This window comes from Cetorhinus maximus, chromosome 10, assembly GCF_964194155.1.
Source record: "Cetorhinus maximus chromosome 10, sCetMax3.hap1.1, whole genome shotgun sequence".
NCBI classification, from domain to species: domain Eukaryota; kingdom Metazoa; phylum Chordata; class Chondrichthyes; order Lamniformes; family Cetorhinidae; genus Cetorhinus; species Cetorhinus maximus.
The window spans coordinates 99,295,981-99,322,083 of NC_135888.1; the positions used below are offsets into that span (position 1 = coordinate 99,295,981).

The window sequence follows — 26,103 nt, forward strand, 5'->3', positions numbered from 1 at the left end:
ATAAAGTCTGAAGTGGGGATGTTCGCTGATGATCGCACAATGTTCAACACCATTCACAACTCCTCAGATACTGAAGCAGTCCATGTCCAAATGCAGCAAGACCTGGACAATATCCAGGCTTGGGGCAAGTAACGTTCATGCCACACAAGTACCTGGCAATGACTTCTAGTAAAAGAGAATCTAACCATTGCCCCTTGACATTCAATGGCATTACCATTGCTGAACCCCCCACTATCAACATCCTGTGGGTCACCATTGACCAGAAACTGAACTGGATGAGCCATACAAATACTGTGGCTACAAAAGCAGGTTAGAGGCTAGGAATCCTGTGGCGAGTAACTTGCCTCTTGACTCTCCAAAGCCTGTCCACCAGGCACAAGTCAGGAGTGTGATGGAATACTCTCCACTTGCCTGGACGAGTGCAGCTCCAACAGCACTCAGGAAGCTTGACACCATCCAGGACAAAGTAGGCTGCTTGATTGGCACCCCATCCATAAACATTCACTCCCTCCGGACAAGGGCAGTAGATACATGGGAACACCACCACCTGTAAGTTCCCCCTCCAAGCCACTCACCATCTTGACTTAGAAGTATATCGCTGTCTCTTCTCTGTCACTGGGTCAAAATCCTGGAACTCCCTCCCTAACAGCACTGTGGGTGTACCTGCACCACATGGACTGCAGGAGTTCAAGAAGGCAGCTCACCACCACCTTCTCAAGGGCAAATAGTGGATGGACAATATATGCTGCAATAAATTGCGTCCAAAATCAAAGCAGAAAATACTGGAAATGTTCAGCAAGTGTAGCATCTGTGGAGAGAGAAATGGAGTTAACTTTTCAAGTTGATGACCTTTTCATCAGATGCCATCCCATAAAAGTTGCCTTCCAAGTCATACACTATCCTGACCAGTGCGCAGGAGCCATATCCTGGATTCATTATCTAGCACCATCAGGACATAAACTACAATGGTTCAAGTTGAAAGCCCAGCACAGCCTCCCTAGGGCACCTAAGGATGAACAATAAATGTGGGTGTTTTCTACATCCTGAAAAAGTTTAAAGATAGCCTGTAGTCTCTTAACTGACATCTACTTGAATTTGTCTTGTGTTTAGTTAAGACTTTTGATTGACCTACCCATAATGCCATTGTTCAACAGTCGTTGAAATGTGTTATCTTGGAGGTATAACATTAACTGTTAAATGCATAACATTCATGACCTTGTTGAGCAGTGCATTCTTTGACTTGTCCAGAATAGCATCACTGCAGATTTGAGAGGTATGTCCACTGTGTATTTCCTGTCAGTCACATTTCTAGGTGTTGTACTTAAGATGGTGCCATACTTAGAAATGTGAAAGAAACTACAGGAGGAACTGCAGCAACAGATTACCCATAGCCTCTTAAATAATTTCATCAGCCATACCAAGAAAGATTAAATAACTTGTGATTCTGACTTAAAGAGCAAGTAAAGTCAATGAACTCAACTTGGTATTTGTTGGACACAATCCATTTGGTGATCTTAAACAAATCTAATTTCAACTCAGCTCAAATAATACATCGTGTGTTATATGACACAGTATTCCAGTCCTGAAAAAGCATTTTATTAGGCTTTCTCGGAGTAGTAGCATTGGAGACTCATGTTGTTCAAAACAATTGTTTAATGAAGAGGGAGTGGCATTGATGACACATTTTTGTTCTCTTCAGGCATTCTCTTGGGTGTAGGGGTTCTGGTTATTCCTTTTAAGTAGTGGCAGCATATTGTGTACTGGGGAGGATACGTAGTACCTGACATCTCAAATATTTACTTAATCCAGGGGCTGTAACAATACAACTCTATTGGGATTGGCCAAGTTAACAGTACAACTCCCAACAATGTTTCAAACTCCAGACTACCTGTGAATAACTCAACTGAAGATCTGGCCTGTGTAACTTTTATTAACCACTCTTGCATTTTGTGCAAAACTGTCTCGAGTTAAGAGATTGGGCTGTCACTTTTTCTTGGACGTCTCAATGTTGGTGTATTGGATGCCAACTTGCCTCTTCTATTGCACATATTGACCCTCAAAATCTCCCAAGGGCAAGTAATGAGCTTCATGTTTTCCTCAACAGATGGAGAACTTGTTTTGTGGGAATTTTCCATGTTTGAAACAGCTACCATCTGGTACAACACCTATATTTTAAGTGCTTTTCCTTCCTTTTCTGAAGTTGGGGACTCATGCACTTGAGGATTTAATCTGCTTGCAGTATAATTGCACATGACCATTTTTCTTGTCTGAACCAAGCTATCAATTCATTAGCATCTCAATATAGTCTGATCAAGTTTCATTTGACATAGACATATCCACCTAATTGGTGTATAGCAGTCAGTAGATGAAACCTTAATAGACTTAAAATTGTTTTTCCTTTCCCTAACCCGTGGGACTGAAACCAATTGTACTGTTCTGGCTGATGACAGCAAACTTGACACAGACAACCTGGGACCTTGTCAGTAAGTGAGGCACTAAACAGCTAAACTAATAAAGAAGCCCCATACTTTTAAGATATTTGTGGGATAATTTTGTTTCCAAGTCAATGAGTTGCTGTTACTCGCTGTGATTTTAGAAAGAATGTGACCTGTTTAAACACTGGATATAAAATAGGAATATAATTTATGCAAATAATTCAGACCTAATGATTTTTAATATAGTTGGTAGGCTTGTGTGGTATACTTGATTTTAAAAAAAAATTGAGTTTTTATGCACTTTTTCACATTTGCGGTTCTGCTTAGTTGTGGTTGTTTCTGTTATAACAAATGTGAACCATCCATTTTGGAAGATAGTGAAAGCAAAGTTCACTTATCATGGATACTTAAACTGTTCTAAGCTGAAAATAGAATAAAGGAAAATGTGTGTGCTGATATACTTATTATTTTTTTGTCTAGACAAAAACGGCTTTGCTTTTTGGCTGAGGGAAGATATGAGGAAGAGCTTCTCTCCTTCACTGTGTAACAGCAACTCTTTCACTACTAACAAAATTTTTGGAGTTCCTCTTAATGAGCTACGGCAACAAGGACGTCATCCAGGGAATGGAGTTCGATTTATAGTAAAGCAGATTGTGGAGTATCTGGAGGCACATGGTAGGTGAAGTTTTATCAATATAAATATATTAAAAACTGTGCAGAGAAACATTTTCCCATTTTTTAGGCATAGTAACTTTGATTACAGTGCTGTAAAATGGGCAGAAATAAGTTTTGAAAATATTCTCAATTTGACCTTTCAGTGCTTAATTTTTAACTAGTCTTTTGTAACATTAACTGAGAAGGTAAATTTAAATTTGCAGCATATTGTGAAATTTGATATATCTATTTTCATTTGTTTCATGTATTGTTCATTACATATAGCATAGTGAATTTAGCCGCAATTTAAAGTTAAATCTTGTCCTTTTTCAAAAATTTGAATTTGTATGTTTAAAATCAAGGAGTCCACTTGGGGCAAATTCAAGCCAGTCTAATTTGATTAAAGCAGTAGAACCGAAATGAAAAGCTTTTAAAAATTGCCATAGAAATTGTGATCGTTGATTTTTTTTTATATTTTACATGCATCAGTGACATATATGGCCTTGCACTATTTAAATTTGCAATTCTGTTTAGAATTATAGATTGGTGTAACTGGCATTTGATGAATGAAATATATGTTAAACAAATGCATTTGGCTTATTATTAAGATTTATGAACAAACTAGTGAATTTAGGTAAGTTATTTAGGAAAAGGACCAGAACTTTTCATGTTATTACTAACAGAATAAGTTATATATTATATAAAAATAGACAACTACCATTTTCTTCATGGGCAATCAGGTTGCTAAATACTTCTAATAATACAATTTTTAGTATTGAACTGATAATTGACCAAGGGAAGTACTGTGTTAACTTTTTGGTTTAGGAGCAAACATAGGAGTAAGTCACTTGATAGTACAGAACTTGAATATTGCTGTAAAGAGAGACATGTAGCTGGAGATTTTTGTCTTGCACTCATCAGGACAAATGCAAGAATGCCAAATTTCAAACAATCACCACAACTTGTACTACAAGAGAAAAGGGTGTTGATTGGTAGGCAAGTCTGCTCTGAGGTGTTGCTCTGGAGAAAGCAATGGGGAATTATGGGCTCCCCATGCTCTTGGGTAATTCGAGAAAGGGTGCAAGACTTGTACACATTGCTTTTGGTTGCAGAAAATGGGTTTTTGTATATGAATTTGTCACTTCTAGCAAGAGTAACTCCTTCGAGTTATCAACAGTCACAGATTGTAACTCTTTCGAGTACATTCACAGTTCTTGGTTTCCGGGAGTGGGACATGAACCCACAACCTTCTGATTCAAAGGCGAGGGTGCTATGAACTGAGCCACAGCTGAATGAACCACATTACAAGCTTGACTAATTATCTTAAATTGGTTGTTAGTGTAGCTATTGGCGCCCAATCAAGTGCTGCCCAATCGCAAATCACATTCAACAGTAGATGTTTTGTTTGCAAGCGTGGCTAGTTGAGTACATTTGAAATTTAGCATTCTTGCATTTGTTCTGATTAGTGCAAGACAAAAAGCTTCAGCAACAGGGCTCTCTCAGCAATATTCAAATTTCTGCACAACTGCTATTTCCTCCCCAGCCCTACAAAGAAGTGGGATTTCAAATCCCAGAGAAGCTTGATATCATTGAAATTTTGAACTGCCGAAATTATTCACTGATTAACATTCCTGCTTCCCTCTAATGTGGTTGAGTGACAGAATTATATTGGAAATTCTAGGACAGTGTGATCATGGGCCATAATTTGATGTAGCTCTAATAGTGCATGCCATTAAGTAGACTTTCCCTTTCACATTTAGGTTTTTATTTTTGTGTGGCAAGTTGCTGAAAGTGTGAACTGTTAGCGGTGCTGTGAGGGGAAATGGCACCTAGAAACTGAGTGAACAGGAAACTTTGTTTCCTTAACCAATTACTTTGAAAGATTGTGAAATAATTAGTGCAATGACTGATTAGGAAGCATAAATTAGAGGGGGAGAATTCCATGTCAAATCAGGCACAGAAAGAAAAATGAAGGGAAAGAAAGATTGGATGAAGAAAAAAGACAGATGAAAATAAAAATATACGTTTTACATTTATAAAATTTCTACCTTCAAATTATTAATTTGAAGTATTAATGAGACCCACACTTGTAATAGTTAATTCCCAGTGCCAGAAAGGATGATTGGCAGTGATCAATGCTTGGACCAAAAAATGATAGATCTGAATATTTTTAAAATGGTGGCAAGCTAGGAACAGTGGAGATCTGAAGAAACCTAGGGGTCTATGTATACAGATCACACAAAATAATTAAAATGGAATCCGATGAATTGGTAACCTTTATATCCGCATGGCTAAAGATGAAGTTTAGTTCCAGGTTTCCAAAGCCACCGTTAGACCACAACTGGATTTCTGTGCACCTTAGAAAATATTGGCCTTGGAAGGAGTGCAATGCAGATTTATCAGCAATGCTGCCAGGCTTTTGGGGCATTAAATTATGAGGACAGATTACATAAACTCAGTTTATGTTCCTTCGAATATAAATGATTAAAGGATGATTGGATGGAGGCTTTGGGATTTTCAAAGGAATAGATAGTGTTGATGGAGACTTTTCCCACTAGTGGAGTCTAGGACAAGAGGTTGTATCCTTAGAATCAAGATATTCATGGGTGAGGTTGGGAATCCTTTTCATCACTGAGTGGTAGAAGTGTGGTGCACTGTCCCACAAAAAAAAAGCAGTAGATACTAGCTCAATTAATTTAAAATCTGAGATTAATAGGATTTTGCTAGTTAAGGTACTAAGGGAGATGGAGCCAAAGAGGTTGAATGGAGTTAAGATATGAATCAATTGTGATCTCATTGAATGCCAAAACAGGATCGAAGGGCTGAATAGCCTTCTCCTGTTTCTATGTCATGCTGTTAATAGGATACTTAGAATTGAAATGATGACTTTACTTTCTGGGTGGGTTTAGTTCGTATCACTGTGCAAGTACAGCAACTTCATGCCATTTAATACACTTCATTGGAGAGGCAGGCAGCATGATGTCAATTTTGCAAAGTCAGTGGTGGAGCAACCGAACTCAAACTCAATTCAAAAATTGCTGTCCAACGTTTGTCCCGTACCTGAAGTTGCACCATCTGTACATAAAAAATAATGTGGGCACCATTAGTGTCACTGTTCGTTTGAAGGCAAATTCTAGCCTCATCACTTCTATACAGACTATATTAAGCTTACAATGTAAACTCAACTGCCTTTATATGTATAAAATAAATTGTGTAAATCTTCAGTGCAGTGGGAAGTGCATTCTATGTATTCAAAATGCTGGATAGCGTGGCAGAAGAACAATTTTAGTTTTAAGATACAATACAGATGAGAAGAGCATTTTGCTACTTTCTGAAGAATCATTCAATTGATAAAACTTGAAGTTTTCTGGAGGATTGCAATTTGTGCAAGAGTAAACACTTCTGATCCTCCTTGGATTGAGATGGTAAAGTAGCTGCAGTTGGAGTCCAAGTGGACCTCAAGCATACACACTTCCACAAATAATTTAAGATTCCTACAGGAAATACTTGAGCAGGGCCCATTGTGTCTGCACTTTCCCTTCAGTGTTCAGTAAATACCTTTCAAGAGTGCCATTTTTGAGACAATAGTACATACAAGCATGCTTGTACCTTGACAAATTAGGACTTATTTCCCAAGATTCCAAACTAGCATCCTTCCTAACGTTTTCTGGGAATCTAGATTTTATTGTAAATTGAGACACATTCCATATTTTGTGGGAGTTTAGTTTTAAATGAATGCATGAGTATTTTAGGTTATGGTTTTAAGAGCTAAAATTCTTTGGTAGACACATTTGGCTCACTTTGAAGGAACACATTTCTCCTGACCTGGATTTTGCTGCAGCAGTTTCTTGCTTGATTTTCTCTAGTTGCTCTTCTCCTCTTGATCGCGTTGGTGTGAAGTGATGATGGTAGGTGCGGCTGTCTCTTATATAAGTTGTAACTTGATTTTTATTTTTGAATTGATATTGATTTTCAAAACCACGAGTTTTTGGAGAGAGCGCAGTCCTACGTTCAAATAGGTAACATTTTAGCCTTATTTTTCGATCAGTATAACTTTTTTTTCCCTTCTGTTTACTCCCATAACTAGCGTAGTATCAATCACATTATTTAAATACATTATTCAAACAGAAGAAATTATAGTCATTTTGGCGATTTCTTGGCTGAAGATTTTTAAACTCATTCAGCACGGGTTCCAGGACATCACTGCAGGAGTTACTCAGGTAGTGTCCTTGGCCCAACCATCCAATACCCACTATCAACATCCTGGGGGTTACCATTGACCAGAAACTGAACTGGACTAGCCATATAAATACTGTGGCTACAACAGCAGGTCAGAGGCTAGGAATTGTGCAATGAGTAACTCACCTCCTGACTCCCTAAAGCCTGTCCACCATCTACAAGGCACAAATCAAGAGTGTGATGGAAAACTCCCCATTTGCCTGAATGAGGGCAGCTCCCACAACACTCAAGAAGCAGGACGTTGTTCAGGACAAAGCAGCCTGCTTGATTGGCACCACATCCACAAACGTTCACTCCCTCCACCACAGATGCACAGTAGCAGCAGTGTGTACCATCTACAAGATGCATTGGAGGAATTCACCAAGGCTCCTTAGACAGCACCTTCCAAACCCATGGTCACTACCGCCTAGAAGAACAAGGGCAGCAGATAGATGGGAACACCACCACCTGGAGGTACCCTCCAAGTGACTTACCATCCTGACTTGGAAATATATCGCCGCTCCTTCACTGTCACTGGGTCAAAACCCTGGAACTCCCTTCCTAACAGCACTGTGGGTATACCCACATCACATGGACTGCAGCAGTTCAAGAAGGCAGCACACCACTACCTTCTCGAGCAATTAGGGATGGGCAATAAATGCTGGCCCAGCCAGTGAAGCCCACATCCCGTGAATGAATAAAAAAAAATCAACACTATATGGTAAATACACAATAGCTCCTCTTTGAGAAGAATAGTCTGATCAAAGAAGGCTTCATGTTTGAAATGCACCTATCAACTGTGAAACCCTGCTTGTACCACTCAATGGAAAAGATTTAACCTGCACAGGTGGTGGACAGAACAATACTTCGTAAAAATGCGATTCCAATTATCACAATTTAGAAACATAGAATGGTTGTAGCACCGAAGAGGCCATTCGGCCTGTTGTGTTCATGCTGGCCCTCTGCAGCAGCAGCACACTTAGTGCTAGTCCCCTGCCTTTTCCCCAAGGCCCTGCGTGTTTTTCCTTTCTCAGATAATGGTCCAAATCCCTTTTGAGTTCCTTGATTGAATCTGCCTCCACCTCACTCTGAGGCAGTGCATTCCATATCCCACTCGCCGCATTTATTAAAAAAAAGTTTTTCCTTATGGTGCCTTACAGTTCTTCTGCCAATCACGTTAAACCTGTGCCCTCTGGTTCTTTATTCTTCCACCAATGGGAAGCGCATCTCTCCATCTACTCTGTCCAGACCCCTCATGATTTTTGAATATGTTATGACCGATACCGTTGGTAAACTGGAGTTATTTTTAAAAAAAATCCCAGAGGGAATCTTTTAACAACTGCCATAACCAATAATTTTAAGTGTTATGTTTGAGATGCGACTCAGGAATCAGACTACCAGTTCTCGAGGTTTTACATTAAACTAAGTGAAACATTTTATTAATTTACATAGGTTAAAATATATACACATGGCTACAAATTATTACTATCATAACTTTTAACAAATTCCCAAACTAATCTCCACAAAGGCACAGCAACCCATAGACTTAACCAAACACCAGGCAATGCATTTTCACCGTACGAATTCAAATGAGATCCTTTTTACTGTGGAGTCAGTTGGAGGCTTGCAGCTGCCCTTTGATCTTACATTGCCTGTGCCTGCACACCCAAAAACTATTGAAGCTATACCTGCCACCACTGAATTCAAATTCTCATTGTATCAACAATCTCTTTGAACTTTACCTTTTAACAATGAAACCCCATTTATTGTACCAGTTTTATTAGTAATATAAACATATTGCTTGGTAGCTGTTAGAAAGGTGTCAAGTTTTCACCCCACTTCTTGGATGGTCTATTCAAAAAATGCAAATGCACGCCATCTCTCTGTTTACATCTCAAAATAGTATATCAAAGCACCCAGACTAGCTGGCTTTAATCCAATTAAGACATGCCCACAGACCAAACCTCTGTTTTAAAAGAAAAATGTTTTCCAAAATATTATATATATTAATAGCTTCCTGACAGAATACCTCAATCAAATCTCCCCTCCACCTTCTCTTATCCACTGATAACTGAAGTTCCTCATCCCTGAAGCCATTCCTGTGAATCTTTTCTGCACTGTCTCTAATGCCTTCACACCCTTTCTGGTGCTCAGAACTGGACGCAATACTCTAGTTGAGGCTGAATCAGTATTGTATATGGATTCAACATAACTTCCTTGCTCTTGTATATTCTGCCTCTATTGATAAAGTTCAGGGTGCCACATGATTTAATAAACACTGTTAGTTCTGCCACCTTCAATGGTTTATGCATGTCATACATCTAGGTCCCTCTGCTCCCGCACCTCCTTTAGAAGAGATTTCAACGTGGATTTGAAATTAACAGCTCCAGCATATTTCCTGACCTTGGGAAACTTGCTAGTGAAATTGAGCATTGTGTCATGGTGTTTAAAGTTCCGATTGTGCAGTTTATAAATACGGACACGTGGTTTACAGCTGTTTTCTCAGTTCCCTCGAATTATAGATGTGTTTCAGAAAGCTGGAGGATTTCAAACAAACCACTATGCCACTGATCTTTTTGATAAGACATTGGATGAGGTTGATGGTCACCATGCCAATCTGCAAGCACGTGAGAAAAGTGCATAACATAGACCTGGAGAACAGCTGAGTAGATTGAGGCGGAGGATGACCAAGGTGCTCATCAATCATCTGATCAGAACACTGATGAGGCGGAGGATGAGGATGACTAGCAATATGTCAACGGGGCACCTATCGCCAGATTAGCCACATTGATTCCCTGATAGCTTGAAGGTTCAGCTAGTAACTTCTGTTGGAAAAAATTGAAAATAAAAGCCCCGGCACACTATCACTACCAACTGCTCACCCCTACAATTCCAACTGCACAAACTAGCCCTTCAAACAAGCATGCACCTATTGCACATCCCCCAATCGAACCTGTCATGTGTTAACATTCAGGAAGCAACTGAGAGGGCAAGTTGGTACCCGGGATGCAACAATGGACAAATCAGTGAAGTGGTAAAAACTATTAAAATTAATGCCCCTTTATTTTGAAAAGAAAGTTAACGAATACTCACATGCATGCTCTTGGTGAAGTACAATAACTTTCTTTTAAGCTTCCTACTGTTCTAATGTGGCAGTGTGGCTTTGGCAGAGGTAGAGGCAGACTTCTTAGATCCCAGCTCTGACTGTTGAGTTGCTTCTTGTCCATGGTCAATTGAGTTTTGTAGCACTTGAGGGCCCTGACGATTAGTGCTCCACCGGCACGTGCACAGGGGTAGATTCGACCATTGGGAGATAAGGCAGCATTTTTGTTACTGGCTCGGGGTTTTTGGGGAGGGGTGCAATGAGTGAGATGTATGAGGGTTTTCAGTTGAGTTGCTACTTCCATGCTCCTTTGCCATCATCCCTGTCCTGGGCCAATGCCACATCACTCCGACCAGTCTGCGCCAAAGCAGCCTTGTGTTGATCAGTGATGTGTTGGAATGTCATGGTAAGATATCTCGCCTTGTTTAAGGTACACAGCTGTGGTCATCGCCTACATAGCCTCATTTGAGAACTGTGCTTGAAGTTCCATGTAAGCGGCTACTCTGTCTCCATGGCAGACATTCTCACAATTGCCCTCAACATAAATCCAATACTGTTAGAGCTAAACTCAGCAGCTGGAACTTGTATGTGTATTTATATAATGCCTTTAAAATCATGAAATGTCTTGAGGGACTTCACAGGAGCATTATAAAATGAAGTATGACAGTGAGCCACTTAAGGTGATATTAGGTCAGATGACTAAAGACTTTGTTAAAGAGGTAGGTTTGAAGAAGTGTCTTAAAGGAAGAAAGCGAGGTGAAGAGGTATAGGGAGAGAATCCCAGAGCATAGGGCCTAGGCAACTAAAGGCATGGCCTCCAATGGTGGAGCGATTATAACTGTGAATACATAAGAGGCCAGAATTAGAATTCAGGTATTTTGGAGGGTTGTGGTGTTGGAGGCGACAATTGGGAGGAGTGACATCATGGAGGGATTTGAAAACAAGGATGAGAATTTTAAAATCAAGATGTTATTTTACTATAATCCAGTATAGATCAGCAAGCACAGGAATGATAGGGCAATGGGACTTGCAGTGAGTTAAGACACAGGCAGTAGAGCTTTGAATGACCTCAAATTTATGTAGGGTAGAATGTGGATGCAAGTCAGGAGTGTGTTGGAATGGTTGAGTCTAGAGGTAACAAAGGCATGGGTGAGGGTTTCAGCAGCAGATGAGCTAAGATGGTTGAAGTTGTGTGATGTTACAGAAGTCGAAATAGGCCCTTCCATCTTCTGCTACAAAGGGTGTGTGAGATAAGTCTGCCAGTACCTCCATGAAGTTGATGCGACACCTCTGTAATGATGTGTCCTGTTGCTCGGGATCTGTGTCAAGCAGAGCTTGGTGAAGATAGCTTCCTACCCCCCCCCCTGCTATCTATCCATAGCTGTCCTTGCCACCAATATCTGCTTATGCTCACCTGTGAACTGTGAATCACAGGGAGAAAACCCAATGGTCTAACTGAACTCTGAAGTATGGGTATTTGCGCAAGAGAATGGCTGTATGTCACGTGGCGTGCACCCTTGGAAGGAAGGTGCTCCACTTCAGAATTGTTGTTGGGCATGTCCGCAGACAATTGCTCTAAGACAAAAGAAATGGAAACGAACTGGAACTGGCAAAGTTATAATTTGTCAATCACTGGTTAGACTTCTCAGAGTTCAGTCATTTGAAATTAAGTCAGCATGGGCATCAAATATTTTTAATCTGTCACCAGGCATTTACAAATTCACAGCCCCTCCACCTTCAATTGCCAGGGATACAGATGTGCCATTTATTGCTGTGGCTGCCTCCTTTGCAGCTGTGCTGTTTGTGGCAGGCCACCTCCAGTTCTCTCCCTCTCCCTTATAGTTTGTATGCTTTTCTCTTACAAGGGGTGAAAGAACACATCTGTGACTGAATGAAAATCCTGTTTACCCGATGGATGCAGTGCATTTGATGATGTTGAGTGGCAGACAGATGCATCATGTTGTATAAGGATTGGCAACAGTGAATGGATAAATGCAGAGGTGGGGAAGTGCAAAATGAAAAATGAAAGTGAAGGTTGTGTGCTGTTGAACCTTAAGTGAGTGTAAGGAGTGATGTAATGAAGCACACTTGGCAAGATGGTGGGGTTGGATGATGTGTTGTGCACAACCAGGTGTAGGTGAATCAGCGACTGTTCTCTCTTTTCCTGATTTGGCCAGGTTATTAAAGCTCCTTTCACAATGCAGGGAAAACATAAGAACATAAATTGGAATAGACTATTTGGCCCCTTGAGTCTGCTCCGCCATTCAATAAGATCATGGCTGAGCTTGTGTTTCGATTTCCACATTGCCATCTAACCCTGATAACCTTTGATTCCCTTGCCTATCAAGAATCTATAGACCTGTGCCTTAAAAATATTCAATGACCCCGCTTCCTCCTCCACCTGAGGCAGAATGTTCCAAAGTCGCACAACCCTCTGGGAGAAAAAAATTCTCCTCATCTCCGTCCTAAAAGGGCGACCCCTAATTTAAAACAGTGCCTCCCTAGTCTGGGACTCACCCACATGAGGAAACATCCTTTTGAAGTCCACCTTGTCAAGGCTGTTCAGGATCTTGTATGCTTTGGTCAAATCACCCCTCACTCTTCTAAACTACAGTGGAAACAAGCCCAGTCTGTCCAACCGTTCCTCATAAGACAACCCACTCATTCCAGGTATCAAACTAGTAAACCTCCTTTGAACCGCCTCTAATGCATTTACATCCTTCCTTAAACAAGACCAAAACTGCACACAGTATTTGAGGTGTGGTCTCACCAATGTCTTGTATAACTGAAGCATAACATTCTTTCTTTTATGTTCAAACCCCCTCGTAATAAAGGATGGCATTCCATTAGCCTTCTTAATTACTTGCTATACCTGCGTACTAATGTTTTGTGACTCGCAGTAGAACACCTAAATCCATCTGCACCTCACAATTATGCAGCCGTTCTCCGTTTAAATAATACTTTGCTTTTTTTGTACTTCCTGCCAAAGTGAACAACCTCACATTTTCCCACATTAAACTCCATTTGCCAGACCTTTGCCCACTCACTCAACCTATCTATATCCATCTGCAACCTCATGTCCTCTTCACAACATAGTTTCCCACTATCTTTGTGTCATCTGCAAATTTAGCTACCTTGTCTTCACTCTCCTCATCTAAGTCATTGATGTAAATCGTAAAAAGTCGAGGTCCCAGCACAGACCCCTGTGGGACTCCACTCGGGGTCCACTTCACTGCCAATCAGAAAAAGACCCATTTATGCATACTCTCTGCTTTCTGCCAGCCAGCCAATCTTCTATCCGTGCTAATATGTTACCCCTTACACCATATGCTTGTATTTTCCATAATAACCATTGATGTGGCACCTTATCAAATGTCTTCTGGAAATCCAAGTACAGTACATCCACAGGCTCCCCTTATCCACTGCGCATGTTACTCCTTCAAAAAAGGATAATTGGTTAAACATGATTTTCATTTCACAAAATCATGCTGATTCTTTCCGATTGCCTTGAGCTCTTTTAAGTGTCCGGCTATAACCTCCTTAGCGATCGATTCTAACAACTTCCTCATGACAGAGATCAAGCTAACTAACCTATAGTTCCCTGTTTACTGCCTCCCTCCCAGTGTGATGGAACCTTTCCAGAATCTAGCAAATTTTGGAAAATTAACACCAGTGCATCGACTACCTCATTAGCCACATCTTTTAAGACCCTCGGACGTAATCCATTGGGACCCAGACACTTGCCAGCCCACAGCTCCATCAGTTTTTTTTATTTGTTCATGGGATGTGAGTATCGCTGGCCAGGCCAGCATTTATTACCCATCCCTAGTTAGCTCTTAGTTCATTTATGAGTGTGGAGCCACATGAGCCAGACTAGGTAAGGATGGCAGATTTCCTTCCCTAAAGAACATTAGTGAACCAGATGGGTTTCTACAACAATCGAGAATGGTTTCATTCCAGATGTTCATTGAATTCAAATTCCACCATCTGTCGTGGTGGAATTTGAACCCGGGTCCCCAAAGCATTAACCTGGGTCTCTGGATTACTCGTCCAGCGACAATACCACTATGCCATCACCTCACCTTCACCCTTAAACCCCCCCTCCCCCCCCCACCCCCTTCAGGTCATGTTACCCAATGCCAAGCCTGATATGTTCTGGTTCCAGAACATGCTGCTCTAAGAAACTATCTCGAAAGCAGTCTAAGAACTCCACATCCAGGCTACTACTGCCAGTCTTTTTTCCAGTTTGTGTAGATTAAAATCACCCTTGATTATTGCTGTCCCTTTATCACAAGCACACAATATTTTCTCTTGAATACTTTGTCCTACACTGTAGCTACTGTTATGGTGCCTGTAGACCACTCCCACTAATGACTTTTTCCCCTACTATTCCTCATCTCCACCCAAACTGATTCTACATCCTGATTCCTGAACCAAGATCTCTAACTATTGCACCAATGCCTTCTTTTATTAACAGCGCTACCCCTCCTTTACCTAGCTTCCCATTGTCCTTAAAAACAAAAAAATACTGCGGACGCTGGAAATCCAAAACAAAAACAGAATTACCTGGAAAAACTCAGCAGGCCTGGCAGCATCGGCGGAGAAGAAAAGAGTTGACGTTTCGAGTCCTCAGGACCCTTCAACAGAACTGAGTAAAGTTAGGAGAGGGGTGAAATATAAGCTGGTTTAAGGTGGGGGGGCTGTGGGGGGGAGAGAAGTTGGGGTGGGGGGAGGGTGGTTGTAGGGACAAGCAAGCAGTGATAGGAGCAGATAATCAAAAGATGTCACAGACAAAGGAACAAAGAGGTGTTAAAGGTGGTGATATCTAAGAGAATGTGCTAATTAAGAATGGATAGCTGGACACTCCAGGTACAGCTCTAGTGGGGGTGGGGTGGAAAGACCGACAGGGCATTAGAGGTATTGAATTAAAAATAATGGAAATAGGTGGGAAAAGAAAAATCTATGTAAATTATTGGAAAAAAACAAAAGGGAGGGGGAAGAAATGGAAAGGGGGTGGGGATGGAGGAGGGAGTTCAAGATCTAAAGTTGTTGAATTCAGTATTCAGCCCGGAAGGCTGTAAAGTGCCTAGTCGGAAGATGAGGCGCTGTTCCTCCAGTTTGCGTTGGGCTTCACTGGAACAATGCAGCAAGCCAAGGACAGGCATGTGGGCAAGAGAGCAGGGTGAAGTGTTAAAATGGCAAGCGACAGGGAGGTTTGGGTCTTTCTTGCGGACAGACCGCAGGTGTTCTGCAAAGCGGTCGCCCAGTTTACGTTTGGTCTCTCCAATGTAGAGGAGACTGCATTGGGAGCAACGAATGCAGTAGGCTAATTTAGGGGAAATGCAAGTGAAATGCTGCTTCACTTGAAAGGAGTGTTTGGGCCCTTGGACGGTGAGGAGAGAGGAAGTGAAGGGGCAGGTGTTGCATCTTCTGTGTGGGCATGGGGAGGTGCCAAAGGTGGGGGTTGAGGAGTAGGGGGTGATGGAGGAGTGGACCAGGGTGTCCCGGATGGAACAATCCCTATGGAATGCCGCCGGGGGGGGTGAAGGGAAGATGTGTTTGGTGGTGGCATCATGCTGGAGTTGGCGGAAATGGCGGAGGATGATCCTTTGAATGCGGAGGCTGGTGAAAGCCCACCCACTTGCTCTTCCTGAACCTATTTTCACTAGCTCTGTCTTTTTTGGAAACCATGTAGCTGTTCCCAAACCTATTTTTGCATAGGCTCTTTAAATCGTTGAGTTGAGATTGCATCATGCATGTGTGTATCGTGCTCACTTGCAGCTTGCAGGTGCAAAACTGGAGTTTTAATTAGGCAATCAGATTGAAATTGTCCATTCCAAGCCAGTAAATGTTCTTGGTTTTGTACACTTAATCCTCTCCTGCCTCCCTTCCTTCCACTCCCTTGCCAAGACTCAGAACCCACCTTTGCATTAAAACAGGGCCATCGTTTCAGTTCCTTAACTTTTTACTGCACAAAGCTTGTGAGCTGATTGCTTCAAAGGCATGGGACTTTAAGAATTTGTGTGATACTTCAAACAATATACAAAGAGGTTTATGATGTGGGTGCAGTATTTCCTTAGTATTATAGTCCTGGCAGCTGTTGTGAGTAAAAATGCTCATGAACTTTATGCACATTAGTTTCTAAGACATTCTTCATTAGTCAAGTCATGTGATCACATTTAGTGGTTACAAGCCCCAGCATTTTGGTGGAGTTTTGAATGAAGCTGCTGTCGCCAGTCACAAACATTGGTGACCAATACTGTCACATGTGGAAAGTGATGGTTATCTGCGCTTAGTTAGGTTGTTTGTCAATTCCCAACACAGATTAAGTGTGTGCTTTAGGCTGACATAGTGCAATATTGAGGTAGCTCTGCATTGTTGGAGGTGCCATCTTCAGATGAAATATTTAAAATCTAAATTTGCACACATGTACAGCCAATAAAGTCAATCAAGTTCAGTATATCAAGCAGGACAGGATGCACACCTGAGCTTTGTGTACATTGGAAAAGAAGCTTTAGCGTTGGGTAAATTCTCTAGGTTGGTCAATCCAACATCTTTGGTGGAAGATGGAAGTGGCAGATTTTGATATGTGCACTTAATTGCTGATAAAACTCTTGGCTACTTTACAGAATAAGGTGCTTGTAAAATTTTAATGCAAGTTCTGAGATAACCAAACAGTAGTTCTTGTGCAGCAAAAAGGTTTCTTTAAGCCTTTCCTTTTGCAGCAATGATAATTTGCAAAATGCAGAGAGAGGACCAAAAGTAATGTGTGGTTCTGAAAATCTCTAACCTTCAGTGAAACAACAACTTTATTTAGTGTCTTTAACATAAAACATCCTAAGATGCTTGACAGGAGTGTTTTAAAAAACATAAATTGACACAGACACATGAGATGATATTTAGAGCAGAAGGTCAAAAGCTTGGTCAAAGATGTAGGTTTTCAGGAGTGTTTCAAAGGAAGTCGAGTCAGGGAGATGTTACCTCCTACCCAAAATCCACAAACAGAACTGTCTCGGCAGACCGATCGTGTCAGCCTGTTCCTGCCCCACGGAACTCATTTCTCATTATCTTGACTCCCTTCTCTCTCCCCTTGTCCAGTCCCTTCCTACCTACATCCGTGATTCCTCTAACACCTTACGTCACATCAACAATTTCCAGTTCCCTGGCCCCAACCGCTTCCTCTTCACCATGGACGTCCAATCCCTCTACACCTCCATCCCCCACCAGGATGGTCTGAGGGCCCTTAGCTTCTTCCTTGAACAGAGGCCCGAACAATCCCCATCCACCACTACTCTCCTCCGTCTGGCTGAACTTGTTCTCACACTGAACAATTTCTCCTTTAACTCCTCTCACTTCCTCCAAATAAAAGGTGTGTGCGATGGGTACCCGCATGGGCCCCAGCTATGCCTGTCTCTTTATGGGGTATGTGGAACATTCCTTGTTCCAGTCCTACTCTGGCCCCCTCCCACAACTCTTTCTCCGGTACATCGATGATTACTTCGGTGCTGCTTCATGCTCTCGTCGGGACCTGGAAAAATTTATTAATTTTGCTTCCAATCTCCACCCCTCCATCATTTTCACAATGTCCATCTCAGACACTTCCGTTCCCTTTCTTGATCTCTCTGTCTCAATTTCTGATGATAGACTGTCCACCAATATCCATTACAAGCCTACCGACTCCCACAGCTACCTCGACTACAGCTCCTCACGCCCCGCTTCCTGTAAGGACTCCATCCCATTCTCTCAGTTCCTTCGCCTCTGTCGCATCTGTTCTGATGATGCTACCTTCAAAAACAGTTCCTCTGACATGTCCTCCTTCTTCCTTAACCGAGGTTTTCCAACCACGATCGTTGACAGGGCCCTCAACCGTGTCCGGCCCATCTCCCGCGCATTCGCCCTCACGCCTTCTCCTCCCTCCCAGAAACATGATAGGGTCTCCCTTGTCCTCACTTAACACCCCATCATCCTCCGCCATTTCCGCCAACTCCAGCATGATGCCACCACCAAACACATCTTCCCTTCACCCCCCCGGCGGCATTCCGTAGGGATTGTTCCCTCCGGGACACCCTGGTCTACTCCTCCATCACCCCCTACTCCTCAACCCCCACCTATGGCACCTCCCCATGCCCACACAGAAGATGCAACACCTGCCCCTTCACTTCCTCTCTCCTCACCGTCCAAGGGCCCAAACACTCCTTTCAAGTGAAGCAGCATTTCACTTGCATTTCCCCAAACTTAGTCTACTGCATTCGTTGCCCCCAAAGCGGTCTCCTCTGCATTGGAGAGACCAAACGTAAACTGGGCGACCGCTTTGCAGAACACCTGCGGTCTGTCCGCAAGAAAGACCCAAACCTCCCTGTCGCTTGCCATTTTAACACTCCACCCTGCTCTCTTGCCCACATGTCTGTCCTTGGCTTGCTGCATTGTTCCAGTGAAGCCCAACGCAAACTGGAGGAACAGCACCTCCTCTTCCGACTAGGCACTTTACAGCACAGATATCTTTGATGATTGGAGGAGATTAGAAATTGGAAGGAGTGATACCAGAGGGATTTGAAAATGAGAGTGAGAATTTTAAAACTGACTTCGTCCAGTCCAGCAAGATTACATACAGTCTCCAATCTTTGAAATGGATAGCCAGATGGCGTGAACTTTTTTTTATTCATTCAAGGGATGTAGGCTTTGCTGGCTAGGCCAGCATTGGTTGCCCATCCCTAATTTGCGCTTGAGAAAGGGATGGTGAACTGCCTTATTGAATTGCTGCTGTACATGTGGTGCAGGTATACCACAGTGCTGTTAGGGAGAATGTTACAGGATCTTTACCCAGCAACAGTGAAGGAACAGTGATACATTTCGAAGGATGGTGTGTGGCTTGGAGGGCAACTTCCAGGTGGTGATGTTCACATGTGTCTGCTGCCCTTGAGCTTCTAGATGGTAATGGTTGTAGGTTTGGAAGGTGTTGTCTAAGGAACCTTGGTGAGTTCCTGCTGTGCATCTTGTAGATGATGCATGTTGCTGCCACTGTACGTTGGTGGTAGAGGGAGTGAATGTTTGTGGATGGAGTGCCAATCAAGTGGGCTGCTTTATCTTGGATGGGGTCAAACTTCTTGAATGTATTTGGAGCTGCACTTGTCCAGGCAAGTGGAGAGGTCTTGCTGCATTTGGACATGGACACAAGTATCTGAGGAATTGCAAATGGTGCTGAACATTGCGCAATTATCAACGAACATCCCCACTTCTGACATGATGGAAGGTCGGTCATTGAAGCAGCTGAAGATGGTTGGGCGGAGGGCACTACTCCGAAGAGCTCCTCCAGTGATGTCCTGGAACTGAGATGATTGACCTCCAACAACCACAACCAGCTTCCTTTTATGCTGGGTATGACTCCCAACAAGCAGAGTTTTCCCCCTGATTCACCAGGTTGACACCTAATTTTTAGTTTTGCCTGATGCTGCTCCTGGCATGCCCTCCTGCACTCTTGAACCAGGGTTGATCCTCGGGCTTGATCGTAATGGTAGAGTGGGGAATATGCCGGGTCATGAGGTTACAGATTGTTGAGTACAACTCTGTTACTGATGGTGGCCTACAGCGCCTCATGGTTGCCCAGCCTTGAGTTGCTAGATCTGCTCGAAATCTATCCCACTTAGCACAGTGGTAGTGTCACACAACATGATGGAGGGTACCCTTAATGTCTGTCTTTACCCTGGTAGTTCCTATTTAGGATTTGAATTCCATTCTGAGCAAACTGTTAGAATGCTTTTTAATCTGAGTTTGTGTGAACTTGAGTTTTTTTTATTGAAGACAATTTACTGACTCTTTCAGTGCAAATGGTTAACAAATTGAACAAAGTGGATGAATGTCTTGTTGAACCAGCTCTTGGACCTTGTTTAATCTGTCCTGTTTTGTCAATAATTGTATGAGTTTGATTTGTCTGTGCTACTGCTTCATCTACTTTAAATTAAAAGGAAATACATTTTCATGGATAGACTGATGGATATTCTGTCTCAAAATCTACTTTATTTGGTGTAATACTTTATGCTAAAGAATGGAAAATTGGTGGATGTGAGCATCTGCTTAGGTTAAGGCTTACAAGGCAAAGTCTGGGCTTATCCTACTCGTTCTGCAACCACTTCTTGGAGCTGTGTGTGAAGGGTTTCATTAGACCACAACTATAGTATAAGACCTTTTTCTAAAGTAACTCTAAAATGTTAATGACAGCTGAGGATGAATACTTTGCTCTGAATTTTTGAGCATGTAGATCTCTAAGCACCAAAATGAGTGAATGAAGCAAGCATTTATTCCCCCTATCCATTCCCAATGGATGACAAGGTTCCTATAGACTGTAATTTAAAATTACAATGACTCCAGTTAAACTAGTTTTACTCTTTAATTATTTTTAATTGAATAAGGCGAACACTTGCTCAATCCCTCGGTGGGAATATTAGAGATATTGTGAAAAAGACTTTGGCTTTGTTCTAAATCTGCTGTTATATTTTAAATTCAAGTCTGCTTACCCATAATTAGTTTTTAAAATTGGTGTGGTCCAGCAAGAAATTCACTTAATTGAGAATATTTTTCGAAACTGAGGAGTCGAATGTAAGAGGTTGTTTTGTGTGTACACAAAGAATTGGAATTTGCTTTGAAATCACCCAAAATCAACTTCATACAAATTAAACTATTCTGCTCTTACTTTTCAGAGAACATAGTTTTTTAATACAAACCCAAGATTGTTTTACATCTGGATTACATTTATTAAAATGTTATATTTATTTTCCAGACAATATTGAGGATGAACTTGGAAGGAAGTTGAAATGCTTCTTAGATGAGCTTCCAGCTGTTAACTACAATCTCCTGAAGTTCCTCTGTAGATTCCTGGTTAAGGCAGCAATACAAAAGGAAGAAAAGTGGGCTTCAAGGAATCTTGCTGCTGTATTTGGCCTGGATGTTTTCCAGTAAGTATAAGACTTCTTTTACTTTACTTATTTTTAAAAACTCGATTTTATAAAATGTATCCTGTGTACAGTTATATTTATATCTTCACACCTGAATATTTTTGCAAGCTTGTTTGTTTGTGTTTGTTGCATCAGAATCTCAATTTTCATATCAGAATATATCTGTTAGAATAAAACGGGAGGGCTTTCACATCTGACTTGGTTTCTGTTGATATTAGATGAACAGAACAGTGCTAATATATTTAGACATTTATACATTGGTCCCATCTCATTTAGATTTTTTAACTGCATTTACTAAGCAAACATTAACAGCCTTGAACTTTCTGCTTGATTTAAATACATTTTGTCCTTTTAGATGTAGACCAAATAGATTTTAATAAACCAAGTATCGGAAATTTTGACATTGTTGCTGATTGGAAAGGCAATCTTAAATATATTGGATGTCTGCATGAAATCCATATTTGAACAGTATTTTACAATGGAACTTGATTTATGATAAATCCAGAATCCTGACCAATTTGTTATTTCTGAAAACCAGTTGCCTAAATTAGCACTTTTCAATTGATAACTTTTACTAGTAACTCGATGCTGGGTTAAATGCTGCATCCTTTGAAAATTTAATTGGATTAGAAGGCAGTTGTTTGACATATGTGATTTGGGTTATTTCTATATTAAAGACATATATGTAAGTGCTATTTGGAGGTGATATCCAGCTTGCAACAATATAATGAAAATATTTGTCATGAAATATCTCCCTTAATCTCTGCTATTGCTTATCTGATGTCTTATCTATTTTCCAAATCCACTTCAGCAAACTTTGTCTTTGTTCCTTTGTAATTGCCTTTTATTTAAGTTTTAAAACACTAGTTTCACACCCAGGTTTCTCACTTTCAACCCGATGTTATGATCGCTCTTTCCTGAAGAATCCTTTACTATGAGATCATTATTCCTGTCTCATCACACATTAACAGATCTAAAATAGCTTGCTCCCTGTTGGTTCCAGAACATATTGTGCTAAGAAAATGTCCTGAATACACTAAACTCCTCCTCAAGGCTACCTTTGCCAGTTCAATTCACTCAATCTATATGAAGATTAAAATCACCCACAATTATTGCAGTACCTTTCTTACAAACCTCCATTATTTCTTGAATTATACTCTGTCCTACAATGTGGCTACAGTTAAGGAACCTATAAACTACACTCAGTAGTGACTCTTCCCTTGCTATTTCTTATTTCCAAACAAATTGATTATACGTTTTGATCTCCTGAGTCAAGCTCATTTCTCACTACTATACTTGATCTCACCCTTTATTAACAGAGTTACCCAACCTCTTAACATTTTGAAAGGTTAGGAAGAAATGAAAAAGCTACCCTGAATATTCAGCTCCCAGCCTTGGCCACCTTTCAACCATATCTCTGTAATGGCTATCATGTAATATGCATTTATTTCCTTGTGCCATCAATTCATCTATCTTGTTTCAAATGCTGCGTGCATTCAGATAAAGGCCTTCAATCCTGCCTTTTTGCTAATATTCCCTTCTCTGAACCTATTTGATGGTGCACTCCTATGTTTGTGCGCTCTGTTCCTCCCTGCCATACTCTGGTTATCATTACTCTTTATTCTACCCTGAACTATTGCTTTGCCTTTCTCTTCAACTTTCTAAATTTCCACTTGCCTGAACCCCCACCCCCCGCCCCCTTGCTATCCCCATCTCCCCACTCTTTCCACCCTCACCAATTTAGTTTAAAATCCTTCGTTCAGCGCTATTTATTCAATTAGCCAGGGCACAGGACCCAGCATAATTCAAGTGCATAAAGGCTTGGAAACTTGAGTTAGTCTAGGAATGTTTGCCATTAATAGTATTTTTTTAATGACTTTATTTACATAAATGAAGAAAATGCTCCCAAGAATGATGAAAAGACCAGTTGCCAGTTTCCTGTTGCTTGCTATAAAGAAATAGTATTTGGGAATACAGTACCTGCTACTGTGCTGCTGTTATAGCATATGATTTTGCAGTTTAGTTTTTTGAATGCTCCAATTTTTCAAATACAGCATTTCCAAAGTCATTATGGATCTCTTAAAACTCTGTAACACCTAATAGTATAATATATAACACATATTAATAATTTCATTTCTAAGTAGAAAATTCATCAAAGTATTTACTGGAAAAGAAAATGTCTCAATAGTCAGCATTGCATTAGCTGAATATATGAGTGGGACTTTTGGTGCTCTAGATGCCCAAAATGTTAAAGCAGGTTTAAGATCTAGTGAACTTTGTTAACTATTTATTTTACAGTATTTGCACAGATGTGGGAGATATGAAAGAAGAAGAAACAGCTAGCAATATAATGTCTGAACTTCTGGAGAATTACAGTGATTTCTTTGCTACTGAAGAGTTTCTGCCCACAGATATTTCAAATTCATTTTGTGTTGAGGTAACTAGATTTGTTAAATTTGTTTACTTGAAATGAAACTTAACTTTTCTGTCCCTAGGAAACATGAAATTTAGTTTTCAGCTAAATTTGGGTATAGGAACATAGGAATTGCTAGGCAAAAAGGTCAATTAGTTTGCCTTCTCCTCCTGGCAGTTACATGATTAAACAATAATGGCATTGTTGACCAATCCTGATCTTTTATTAAATAAAGTCCCAGACATGATGTGAGGGAAAACCTATTCATGGTGGAAAGCTTTAGAACAATAGGTTCAAAATCACCTGTTCCTCCCAAGCATGCTACATTCCATATGTCACTTCTCATATTATCCATGCACTATAATATTTATTTTCTGAAAGCAATCCATGTAATTTGCATTTTAATAAAACCACACTTTCTTCCACACAATCCTTAGGAAGCTTGTTCTGTGGATCTGACCCACCTTGCACACCCCCTTGCCCCTCCAAGCCCCAGAATGTGTCCTCTGTTCTAGGTAAGGTTAAATAGCTTGTCATCATCTAGTCCCTTTGGAATCCTATAAACCACAATCAGATCTCTTCTTGGCCTTCTCTCTTCCAATGAGAATGTGGCTAATTTACATAATTGCTTCCTGTAAATCCAATCCCTTCATCCCCTCAATCATTCTGTATTATTTCAAAAGATTCAATACACTTTCTGTATGGCAGCAATCACAGCTGTATACAATATTCAAAGTGTAGTTCGATCAATAATTTATAAAGTGGTAGGGTTATCGCTCCATTATTGCAGCTTAGCGTTGATTATTTAGTTGATCCCAACATCTGTTTGACTTGCTTTACTTATTGTCACTGAGCATTGTTGTGACAGCTTCAATTTATTGTCAGTTAGGACTCTCAGATCTCCTCCTTCCATTTAAGTAATGGCCTTTCCAGGTTTTTCCTGTTCTGATGGCAAGGACTTTGCATTTCTTAGCATCGAATTTTATCTGCCACCTGTATGCCCATTTTCCAAGCATATTCAAATGCTCCTTTAGGTTATCCTGTTAACTTTACAGTACACTGTCTTCATTAGTTTTATATCATATTTTTCACTGAACCTGTGATCCCAAGCTTCAGATGTTTTTTGAAGATATTAAGCAATAGGTTCCAGTCCAGACCAGACCCCTGTCGGAACTCACTGGTAGCATTTCTCCAAATCGATGACAATTCTTGTATTGGAACCAGCCTTTCTACAGAAACTATATAAAGACCTTATTGGAGTACAAGTATATTACACTCACTGGCACAGTTTTATCAAGCTCCTTTATCACACCCTCAAAAAAAAAGCTAATTTAAGATTTGTTAGACCTCTCCTTCAAAACTTATTTTGGCTATCTTTTGTTTTTATTTTTATCTTTGTCCAGAAGCTTTATTATATCTTTCCATAAATTTACATCCAGTGGATGACATATTGACAAAATTATTTGCCATTCTAATACCTTTTTGTTTTATAATTCTGGCACATGTTTTTGCACATGAACAGCTCTGTTAGCCCCACTCAACTAGTTTTTTCTCTTAGCTGTGCACATTTTTTTTCCTTTGGCTAATTATCCAATTCTCTTTTGAAAGCCACAATTGCATCTTCCACCACCACATTCTTTCAGGCTGTACATTCCAGATCCTTATTACTTGCTACATAAAAAGATTTTCCCTCATATCACCTCTGGTTCTTTTACCAAACACCTGAAATCAGTGTCCTCTGGTTCTCAACCCATCTGCTAATGTGAACAGTTTCCTCCTTATCTACTCCGTCCAGACTCCTCATGATTTTGAACATATCTATCAAATCTCTTCTCCAATTTCTCTTCTGTAAGGAGAATAGCTACAGCTTTACCATTTTTTCCACATAACTGAAGTCTCTCATCCCTGGAAACATTCTCACATCATTTCTAAAGTGTTGTGCCCAAAATTAGATACAATACTCCTGTTGAGGCCAAACCAGTGTGTTATAAAGGTTCACCATAATTTCCTTGCTTTTGTACTCTGTGCCTTTGTTTGTAAAGGATCCCATATGCCATTTTAACTACTTTCTCAACCTGCCCTGTTAAGGTCAGCGATTTATGTGTATATGCCCCCAGGTCCCTCTGCTCCTGCACCTCCTTTTAGAATTGTAATCTTTATTTTGTTTTGCATTTCCTCGTTCTTCTGACCAAAATGTATCGCTTCACATTTCTCTGCGTTAAATTCCGTCTGCCACAAGTCTTCCCATTGCACCAACCTATCTATATCCTATGCACGGATTTAAGGCAGTTGGCAAAAAAAGCAACGGTGACATGAGGAAAAACTCTTTTA

General features: G+C 40.8%; 1 protein-coding gene across 2 annotated transcripts in view; it reads left to right on the forward strand.

Annotated features, from left to right (window-relative positions):
* LOC144685874 (protein FAM13B-like) overlaps nucleotides 1–26,103 on the forward strand; it is a 176,334-nt gene that overhangs the window by 14,991 nt on the left and 135,240 nt on the right. For both annotated transcript variants that reach the window (XM_078550870.1, XM_078550871.1), the window contains exons 3-5: nucleotides 2,916–3,110; nucleotides 21,185–21,359; nucleotides 23,658–23,796. In XM_078550870.1, the coding sequence (XP_078406996.1) occupies nucleotides 2,951–3,110; nucleotides 21,185–21,359; nucleotides 23,658–23,796 (474 nt within the window). In that variant the 5' untranslated portion in view covers nucleotides 2,916–2,950. The remainder of the gene's footprint in view (nucleotides 1–2,915; nucleotides 3,111–21,184; nucleotides 21,360–23,657; nucleotides 23,797–26,103) is intronic.